Source organism: Pinus tabuliformis, chromosome 2_1 (genome assembly GCF_031772625.1).
Source record: "Pinus tabuliformis cultivar Carrire ecotype Pingquan chromosome 2_1, CPIR1, whole genome shotgun sequence".
Taxonomy (NCBI): Eukaryota; Viridiplantae; Streptophyta; class Pinopsida; order Pinales; family Pinaceae; genus Pinus; species Pinus tabuliformis.
In genome coordinates, this window is record NC_142299.1 from 228,894,620 (window position 1) to 228,905,846 (window position 11,227).

The window sequence follows — 11,227 nt, forward strand, 5'->3', positions numbered from 1 at the left end:
TTTTAAATTTTTTTTTTTGAAATTTGGTAAGATTATATTTTCACCATGTCTAATTTCTCATTTTAATTTTAAGATAGTACAAGATTTGAATTCAAGACTTCCTGTTTGGTGAGACTTCACTTCCACGATTATTGTCAATTGAGCTACCCAAATGGATTCAGATACTTTGAAATTAAAATATATGTAACAAATTATATTTTCATAAAAATATTGATAGTTAATTTGAAAATTTGATATACATTGTGCCCTTGTTTATTTAGATTTGTTCCCAGCTTAATTAACAATATTGATAGTTAATTTGAAAATTTGATATACATTGTGCCCTTGTTTATTTAGATTTGTTCTCAGCTTAATTTTGAAATGTATACTAATTAAAAGATATCGTTTTTCTTCTGGGCTGATAGACCAGTATAGAATAACTTAATTCGAGATAATTTGAGGTCAAAGTATAAGTAAAAATTTCCATTTCCATGGCAGTTAGCTGTCTTAATAATTTAGTTTTTTTGAAGGGTTGATATGCATTGTGCCCTGATTTGTTTAGATTTGTTCGGAAAAAATCATATCATAATCTAGGTGTATGTTACATTTGAATCTTTATTTTTATTTCCCCATTTTCATGTCAGTTAGCTGTTTTGCTAGTTGAGTTGAAGGGTTGATATACATTGTTTTGAATCTTTATTTTTATTTCCCATTTTCATGGCAGTTAGCTGTCTTGCTAGTTGATTTGAAGGGTTGATATACATTGTGCCCTGACTTAGATTTGTTCCAAGCTGAAGTTTGAAATGGTGCAAAATCATATCATAAACTAGGTGTCTGTTACATTTGAATCCTTACTTCTATTTAAACTCTTCTCTAGCCTTTTTTTTGGACAAACTTTAGTCCTTCCATGGACAAACGTTTATAACACAGAGATTGTGAGAATTGAACAAATATTAATGCCATATACTAGTAAGGATATATTGAAAATTACAGTAGGCAACAAATCTACTGCCTATTGGCATTATAAATATTTCAGGATCCACACACATAAGCCATTTTGTTACTACAAAATGGCAGTTATAACATAACTAGAATAGCCATATGTCGAAGAAGAATAGAATATGGAAGAAAAATATAGCTATCTATCCCATAGAGGCTGTGCTATTAGATGTCACGGTCTCTGGTACACTCTGGAGACATTTTAGGATACCTCACTCTGTCAGTGCAGTAGTTATATATGGTGTACCTGTCACGAACCCATTTCAGTTTCCTCCATTGCTGTCCATCAAGGTCATCGAAGGCTTTCTGATCCCACCATCGACGGCCTAAAGTTGGACAAGCAGAGTGAGGCATAGATGCCTCACACCCATCCACGTGGAATCCCTTGTATGATGCAACAAAGGGTGCCTTGCTCCAGTCTGTCTTCTCCAACCCACCCCTTGTAGCCCAGTCATCAGCATTCCACAAGCTTGAATAGATTTTCATGGGCTGGTTGAATGGATACCTCACTCCTAAATCCTTGCTGTTCTTGAAAACTCTGATGGGGACATCATCCACAAAGAATCTGAAATCCAAATCCAGTGTCAGTTGAGAAAGCAGATTAACTAGCTCCAAATCTCTCTAGTTTGTTAAGACTTGATATTCAGTGGACTTACACAATCTGATGCATATTCCAAAGGACAGTGTAGGAATGATAGTCTTTTGTGGGGTCAAACCAGAGATATACGCGTTGCTCTCTGTCCCCCTTTCCTCCACTGAAAACATTAGTTTGGAGAATGTAAGGTTGTCCAGACCTATTGCCCAAGAACTCAAAGTCTATTTCATCATGTTCAGAGTTCTGAGAGGATAACTGTTCAAACAAAGGCAATACATTATTTGCACCAGGGAGATGGAAAAATATAAATAAAAAGGAACTTCAGGAGGATCAGATGCACATGATGAAGGCCGAAGCCCCTGTAAAAAAAATACCACCTGAATAGGAAAATAAGCAGTTAAAAAGGACAGAATATTACTTACGTAAAAGGCAGTCACAACGCCTGCAGAGTCACCAGGAACCATCTTTATCTGCATACTGAAATGTCCAAACAAGTAGCTACCCTTGGATTGGAAGCCAGTACCTGCCAAAATACCATAGAAAATAGCAGTAAGCTTCATGCTCAGTGCATAAAACCCATTTGAACCCTCTGAATTTCTAAACTTGTACTGAGACTTAATGTTACTGATTAATACTACTTCAGTAGAATGTTGAGAATTCTCCTCAAAATGCTTATGAACTCAGAGTCAGCTAAACAAAACCCATTTGCTAAAGATGTAATGCTACTGCACCACCGGTAAAAGTTATAAAGTTGGAAGGCGTAAATAACGAAAGACCCAGGCATTACCTGTCCATTTGTCAAGAGAAAGCTGAGCTTCGTTCCCCCCATTAATGTACTTGATATGATCAGAAGCCCAGGTGGGTACATAGTTTTTTTGGAATGGCACATCCACAGGCTTCGGAGGTGAGGTAGCAGTGGCAGCCATCGCAGCTACCAAGAGATATAACAGTACATTGGGCACCATATTGATCAGCATTGCCTAGAAAAGCACCAGCCTCCTGCTAGCTATCTGCAAGTTTAAATGTACAGTCAGTAAGAGCTAGAAAGCCACATTAGAACCATTGAACACTCTGATATGATAATGCTAAATAACTGACAGCCATGACTAAGAACATGAGACATTAAAATATATAACAGCAGAATATATTTTATCAATCATGGCTACACTTGAATATATCACAGTGTCTGTATGTGTATATGTTATTAGAATAAGTACCCAAAAGAGAAATGCTTTTGACAATAGTAGAATCTAATAGCACATAACAGATTGCAATGCGGAGCCAGTGACCTAAAAGCTTATTTTATAATTATCAGAACCCTAGAAAGTAATTAATCAATGGCGACAAATTTTCTGAAAACAGTAACAGCATCTCCATTTCAAGCTGGCACTGTATATCTCGTTTTCATAACAACGGGTTTGTGAGTACATTCTGAACCCGAAAATACAGCGAGAAAAAGCTCAGAAGAAAGCCCAATAGAGTTATGGCACCAGCAATCCTCTGTATCATAGCAAACTGTCATGAATAAAGCCTGAAAGGGGGCACAGTAAATGTACTTAAAAGCTTATACCTTTCAGTAAGCACCCAACGAGTCTGTGCAAACAAATGGTCTGGTAAAGCCTGAAGAATCAGGAGTGTCCAGAGGCTTTTTGTAATGGTAGGCAGGCAGTTGGATATGGATAAAATATTGATATCTGGAAATTGGTACGCTGAGTAAGCCAGCATGGCCACATGCAATTTTCCCCTTGGCCTTTTCATTCCCGCTGAGATACAGCTATGTTTATATTATTATTGGTCCACTTTATGGTCATGATACTGCCAATAAATAATTTCATTTTAGTTTACCAAGGATCATTGAGATTGTGACAGTACCCTTTATCTTCCCTTTTCATGGACACCTAAGTAGTCCTATTCCTCTTCTAGGTTTCTCTATAAGGATAATAGGAACTGTAAATATATAGAAAATTCTAATCTCTACTATATTCTATGCTTGACATTGCAAAGTATTAATTTTTCACCCTTTGTACATAAATAATCCAAAGGTTTCATTCTGCACCATTAAGAGTGTCCACATTCTGTGAGAGGGCTCACTCAGACCCCCACCAACCCAGCGATGAGCTGTTTTGGGAGGCTTGCTAACATTTATATGAAAAGACTCTATTTAATCATAGCACTTTGCATGTCAGTTGGGATATGGTGGAAGTTTCACACTAGGTCTCTTTCCACACATGCTTTCCCTAAAATTCCTCGATACCACACATCCCAAAAGTATGTTCCTCACTTCACAAGAAAGTTTGGTTCTCAAAAGGAAAACCTTACCATATAAATCTTAATTTTTAACTGATTTGTTTAAAAGCTAACGTTGGCCAAGTGTAACCAACAAGCATCAGTGTCACTTAATAGAACCAGGGAAGGTTTTCCATTTAAAGTAATGTTTTGTCACATGCTATAGCTGATCACATTGATAGGCAATATATTGTCTTAATAATTGATCTAAATGTATTTCAGGATATACAATGTATTTCAGGATATACAAAGAATACTTTTAAGGAAAATTTTCATCTTGGGTTAAGATAAATATAAAATGAATATATCACATATCACAATCAAGATACAGTCTTAATAATTGATCTAAGTATTTTAGGATATACTCAGAATACTATTAAGGAAACTTTTCACTTGGTTTTAAGATTAATATAAAACAAATATACTCGGAATGATTAAATATTTAAAATTATATTTTAATAAGATAATTTTAAATTAGGAATGTTGGAGCTGTATTATATTTTTTTTTAAATGTAAATTTATATATTTTTGTATTTTATATATTATATTATTTGTAATATATAGGTTTTTATTCATTTATAAGTATTAATTGAGGTTTGTGGTTATTTATTTTTAATTTTATGTTTTGGGTTTATTATAATATGATTTTGATGAAGTGATTAGAGTTAAATCTAAGCTGGGTGAGTGCAGTAGGATTTTGATTAATCATTAAGTTAATATAGTTGTGACTCTAAGTTAGCTTATTTTTTTAATTAAGGGTTTCCAAGTAAATATCTATGTATTTCTGTTTTTCTTAAGAATATGTATGCAATGCTTCATTTGTAAAGGTTTAAAATTTACAAAGAATTTAGTTGAATTAATTTTACATTTTCATGGTAATTTGAGGGATATCCACTTAGATTTTTAAAAATAGGAAGATCGAGATCAATAAATCCTTAGATAGAGCACACGTGGACCTTAATATTTTATAATTACAAAAAATTGTTTGAACAAACGATAATTGGTGTAAAGGATAAAATTTGATCAAAGATATAAATACAAATTATTGTTAAAGGCTTCTAATTTCCTCATGCAACTAGAAACAAAAATAAAATCTCTCCTTGGATAACATCATGAATAGGGGTTTTGAGTGAACATCATAGTGTGTAATGTGCCTTACTAATTTAGAGACAACAAATAATGTGTTAATCTCATGGTGGATCATGGTGGCCACCTAGAAAGAATGTCCAAAAGGTGTTTCATGAACTTATAAAATTATTTGTAAGTTACTTTGGGTATTCCATCAGACACTTTATCACAATAGAACTGATAAAAATAAATTGAAATATATAACATGAAGATTAAATTCCTTTAGATTATAGACTTGTTGATTTTTTGTTTATGCATGAAATAGATAAAAATGCAAAAAATAGAGAACGAAAAAAATGCAGTCATACTGCAACCTCAATGAACATAAATATATGCTCTCATAAATCCTTATGGCAGAAAGTCTAGCTAGAAGGTGAGGCTACTCTACTCTCTTTTGTCTACAATGGAAATAATGCAAGTATAAAGGAGCAGGCACTCTCTATGCACTCGCCTTATGCCTATGGCTCGATAGGATGCTATTGAACACTAACTCCCTTAGTAATGCTCTTTCACTCTCACTCCTACTTTTTCTTCTCTATTATGGAACAAGATATAATTGAATAGAATGGAACCCCTTTTCCTCCTAGTGGTATGATTATAACATAGTCCTAGAGTTTTCTTCATAGTCCTTACATGACTAATCTCTTTTCCATTAATAATGTGGGATGATGTGACATCTAGTGTAGCCATGGTGGTCAAACATAATAGGTCAACTTTTGAGAAACATAAATTTTGCATGCGAACTCTGATTGAGCGATTCTTGCACTGTTGCAAAGGTCTCTAAGTGTAGAATAACATCATGGGTTTATTGCTTAAGTAGGAATGGTTTATCCCCCAAAGAAAATCATTTAAGGCTTCAAATGGACCTGAAATATTTCAAACCCCAATTCCCAAAACTCGGTCTCATTGATAAATTGCTCCTACAAATTGATTCCTCCAGTTTATCCACTCTAAAAGCATCAAGATAGATGAAAAAATATATAATTATCTGATCCATATCACAAATTCACTCCTACTTCTATCAATTTCTTCATCCTCCTCTTACTTCAGTATTCCCTCAATGGTAATTCAATTATAATTAGTAATAGTCCTTTATGCAAATTTCACCATTTCATTGCAAAAAATTCCCATATAATTTTATAGTCCTATAACCTAAATATTTTAGTGTTGTTTCATGTATCTATATATCTATCTATTTATCTATTTTTGCGTGTGGGTGTGTGTTTGTAAATTAAGTACCCTATGTGTGCCACTCGCATGGTATTTACTACACTTCTAGGATGATCGTTTACGCATGCCTATTAGTTTTTAGAATTTATTGGTGTATCTATAGTTGGATGAGGTCGATCACTCCCTATCAACATGACATAGTTTAACTCATCTTAATGTGGCACCAAGGCTCATTTTCATCCTAATGAGGGACTCATAATAGAGGATATTTCTATGGTTATCGCTTGAATATGATTTTGCTAGAAATAAATTGGAAAACCTTTGAGGCTAAGTCTTTCCATTTTTAATCATATAAAAGAAAACATGACAACCTTTTTTTAAATCCATTCTCATGAAACGTGGTCCCTTATGGATGTCAAGGGGATTGAACATGATAAGGCTAAATTGTTCTTGTGGGAGTCTTAGTCTTAACATTCAACTAATCATCATGTTCTACTAGTTTGTGATTAGTGAAATAAGGTGGTCACCTCCTCAAGCCCCCTTTGTAAAGCTCAATTTTGATGATGTATCATGGGAAAAAATAGAGTGTGTGGGTTCTATAAGTATAATAAGAAACAAGAAAGGTGATCCCATCCTATGATATGTAAAAAATAAATAATTGTACTCAAATACATGTCCTTCATTGTGGCCTTAAATATAATTAGTTACTTCATGTTAAATATGTAAATATCAAAGGTGACTCATAATTTATAATCAAAAATGTGTAAATGATCCTTCAAGTGTAAGAAGACTAGAAATTTTCAACCAATTGGTGATTTCCATACCATATTCAAAATATCTACTACATTTTTAGGGTCTTACCCTAACTCCTAAGGTCTTATCCTAACCCCTTAAGTGCTTAGATAGATTTCAATGTATGGAGGGAATCTCTAGTAAATTTGGCTCATGCAGTAATGTGAAATCAATAATTGTAGGAAGGTATACTAGAAGGTTTCACTTACTAGAAAGTTCCTTGTGATAGCCCCTGTCTAATCCCCTTATTGTAATATTTTAAATCACTTTTGTTATAATTTAAATGGCTAAGAATTGGGACATGGATTCAAAGCTTTGGGGCAAGAGGTGCTTGGGAATTTAGGAGAGTTGATTCATAAGTGGAAGCGTAATCAATTGGTATAACAATGATAGATTGATTACAAATCGAAGAACTGAAAGATGATATAAGCCTAGATGAGTTGTGGGGACCAACAAAATTACTAACTAGAAGCTTCGTCATTGGTGGAGACGGCCACGGCATCACGCCACCATGAAGACAGTTAGAATGATCATCATGGGAAGGGTGGTGAAAAATATATCAATAACGATGCCATGATGTGGTTGGGCAAGGAAAGACAAATAAAGCACAAGCAAGAAGGATCGGGAAAAGAAGAGGAAAATTGGCGCAAGAAACGGGGGGGAGAACACAAGCACTATAGAGATCAACTTCTCACAAAATTGAGGAGTGCATCGCACCATAGGGAACATCGAGAGATAATATAGAACCATTAGGGAGGTAGCACAAGGAGGGGTGAAGGATTTTCCCAAGAACAATATAAGAATAAAAGCCCAGAGTAGAAGCAACAAGCTTCAAGAATTCAGGTAGTGCCTTACACCATTTCTTGGACAGAGTAGAAGAGAAGATCATTGAAGGGTTGATGATGAGCAATACATTTTCGGTTATGAGCACTGGAAGAGAATATTGGTCATCTCTCAGGTAAAAGGGAAATGGTTCTCTGGATTCCCAGATTGGGTGGAGGCCCTATTCCTTTGGATTCCTAGATATAGAGTTCCCAAGACACCTTCCTTGCTCGATTGCAAGCTTAAAAATTCACTTGGTGGGCTTTAGATTCTTGATTTAGGGTGAAGCCACTAAAGAGATTGTGTCTGGTTATTCTTAGTGAGCTCTGGACTCCCTATTTAGGGTGGAGAAATTGTGGCATTATTATAGGGTGGAGGTTGAGAAACCTTTGGATTCTCTATAACAAACATTAGGGTGGAGATGGCATGGTCTCTAAACTCCCTTATTTAGCTAGTGGGTGGAGATGGAATGATCTCTGGATTCCTTGTTTCAACAAGCAACATTGGTAAATTCCCTGAATGCACTCAGCCTCAAACTCTAAATCTAGCTTATGGGTGATTGGTTGAAAATAGAGTTGTAGTGCAAGCCAATCTAAGGTTATGTAGAGAGTCGAAGTCCCAATCTCAGTTGTTGGACTTCTCGATCTAAGATAAGTGTTTCTCTGAACCCATGTGCGTGAAATTCTTATGTAAATATTGAATAAATTATGGTTGTGTTGTTAAGGTGCTTAAACTAATTCTGAGGAATGTTACTTCCTACATAAATCCAGAGGAATGGCTTAATTCTAGTATGATGGATGAAAATGACTAATCGTTGTGCCCTTTTTTGAGTTTAAGTACAATCTAAACACTATGTTCATCTACAATGCAAATAAGTGGTGTACTTATGATTTTGTGATTGTGGCTTCATTATAATGAACATGTTACTATAATATAACATGTATCATGAATGAGCTCATCCGTTTTCATTATATATATATAGCCAATAAAATTCATAGATTTCATGAGGAGTATAGGTTTGTTCATAGCTATAGTAAGAGAAAGGGTTATTCTCTATTGTCACTAACCGTACCTATGATGGATAATGGAATTATGTAAAAAGGTTGGTGCCAAGAATGGTTTGCACCCAAGTTAAATTCTACAGGAGTTGATCTTGTTAATACATACATACATATATGTGTGTGTGTAATTGAAATCTTGTGTGGGATTATATTTCACCTATTAGGTCGTGGTACTTCACTCTAAGTCTAAAGGGCTAGCATAATATTTACATAGCTGTATTGTATGCTTTAGAAGGAGAACATAAATAGAGAGAGAGAGGGAGAGTATCATAGGCTGTATATCCGTAGAAGGTTGAGACGTGAGCACCATTGTGATGTGCTTCCAAGCATATTCCAATGCTTCAAAGGCATATGCCTGAATGGCTAAGAGCTTAGAGGGGTAAAAATGAGGATTCATATGAAAATTGTATGAATGTACATGACTAAACGTTGCAAAGGCCAATAAGTGAGATATGGAGATCTCTCTAGTGGAAGACGTCAAATTGTGTGTCAGGGCCATGGTTTTGGGGCTGGTGGAGCTTGGATGTAAGACCCCTCCTCCCTTATGTGTACTTTGAGGGGGTACACCCCGCTTCATGTCATTGATCTAGACTTAAAAAATATCTGATGTTGACTAGGAGGCACAGAACCAAGTTCCAAAACCTTGAATATGGGACCCCCCCTGTGATGTCATGAGGGGAGGGGGGGTTTGCATTACAATCCTAGTCATCGATTCCTTTGTTGGATGAGAGTTGTCGATTGGCCAAGGGGACGAGACCACTATATAGATATATATATATATATATATATATATATATATATATCTATAGATATATATATATATATATATATATATATATATATATGCACACACACACACGCACATTCACGCGCATGCACACACACACACGTACACGTACGCGCGCGCACACACACACACACACACACACACACACACACACACACACACACACACACACACACACAAACACAAACACACACACATCAGTGGGCCTTGAAACAAGGCTAGGGTTGGGACTAGTTGGGACCTCCGGATAATGATGTGAAAATGCCACACAAATAGGTATGGTGACATGGACCTTCCTTGAAAGGTGGAGGGCTGCCACATGGGCACCATGTGGGGACCACTTGGGTGCCACGTGGCAACATAAAGCTGACATGGTAAGGGTTTAATGGTAAATTTTCAAATGGCCATATTTTATGATCTGGATGTCGATTTTCGAAAAAAATTATATCGCTAAAATTCTTTCGACGAGCTAGACATGATGGAGATGTTTGTTTTTCATTTCAATGAGTTCTAAAAATGTCGAAATTTTATGACCCCATTTCCATGATTGGATTGTGGAGGTTGGGTCAATCTTAGTGACATCTTCTTCCACCCATAGTATGGGTAATTGGGTGGATGGGGGTGTTACAGTGTGGTATCAGAGCAAGTTTTGAACACTGGACCTCTAGAAGCAAAGGAAAGTTCTTAGTATGGTATACCAAGGGACAAAAGCATGGTTAAAGTATTTGAATAAGAATTTTGATATATGTTGTTTTCATAATGAGTATTCAAGTATGAGTTATATTATATGTTGTTTTGTTACTGAAACATGAATTGTATGTTGACGTGTTATTTTGACATGGAAACTAACTTGTGAATTGATGTGTCAGATATTAATAGCCATGCACTTGTGACATTGGTTGTAATATATGCATATAGTATGTGTACGTTGAACTTGATATGAATTATTTCTATTATGGACATGCTAACTTGATGTGTGATGTTTCAGCTAGCCTTGCACCAACAAACTCATAATGACAAGCCAAGGTGATAAGCTATAAAGTGAAATTATGCTAGATTTGTCTAACAGATGTATGTGTGTATGATAACACATAAGAGAGTAGTAAAGAATAACAAAATAACAAATGAATGGACAACAAGATGTTAGAGTATAGAATTGATAGATCTCGGCAAGCATATGAGGAGGCATCAATTGAGAAGAGAGGAGAGGCAGGATCTCTTGACTGGATGGATACATTAAGAAGCCTAAGGGCTAAAATAAAGAGCTGCAAAGCTAATATTGAGAAGCTTGTCAGGGCATAGGAGAGGCAAGTTGAGGTACATGCAGTTATAATGCAAAGTCTCTTAGACTTATAGAGACAAAAACAACATGAGTTGGGAGCTATCCACAAGGTCAAGTAGAGCTCATAAGGACAAAGAAAGCAAGAAGAAAGGATTAATGGAGCAAATGGAAGTAGATCCAGGAAAATGCATGGGTTATCAAGTGAAGACATGTAAGGGGATGTACTGCATTGAGTACTCTGGGGAGAAAGACAAACACCCATGGATAACACTCTAGTGTTACTACCAAGAGACATCATCATCATAAGAGAAGGAGGGAGAAGGAGC

General features: G+C 35.7%; 1 protein-coding gene across 2 annotated transcripts; it reads right to left on the minus strand.

Moving 5' to 3' along the window:
- Nucleotides 1-921: 921 nt before the first annotated feature.
- Nucleotides 922-3,288, minus strand: LOC149199563 (xyloglucan endotransglucosylase protein 2-like). 2 transcript variants are annotated; one of them, XM_089402485.1, is made up of 5 exons: nucleotides 3,144-3,288; nucleotides 2,361-2,583; nucleotides 1,996-2,096; nucleotides 1,635-1,828; nucleotides 922-1,543 (listed from the first exon to the last, which is right to left on the minus strand). In XM_089402485.1, the coding sequence occupies exons 2-5, from the start codon at nucleotides 2,548-2,550 to the stop codon at nucleotides 1,144-1,146; spliced, it is 885 nt and encodes a 294-aa protein (XP_089258611.1). In that variant the 5' UTR covers nucleotides 2,551-2,583; nucleotides 3,144-3,288; the 3' UTR covers nucleotides 922-1,143. The 2 variants fall into 2 exon arrangements, with proteins under 2 accessions (XP_089258611.1, XP_089258612.1); XM_089402486.1 differs by lacking the exon at nucleotides 3,144-3,288 and adding an exon at nucleotides 2,791-2,944.
- Nucleotides 3,289-11,227: the final 7,939 nt, after the last annotated feature.

Coding starts and splice junctions, on each gene's coding strand:
- LOC149199563 (XM_089402485.1), bottom strand. CDS start 2,550: ATGCTGATCAATATGGTGCCCAATGTACTGTTATATCTCTTGGTAGCT. Junction 2,097..2,360: donor TTCTCTTGACAAATGGACAG/GTAATGCCTGGG, acceptor GTATTTTGGCAG/GTACTGGCTTCCAATCCAAG. Junction 1,544..1,634: donor TGGAATATGCATCAGATTGT/GTAAGTCCACTG, acceptor TTTGGATTTCAG/ATTCTTTGTGGATGATGTCC.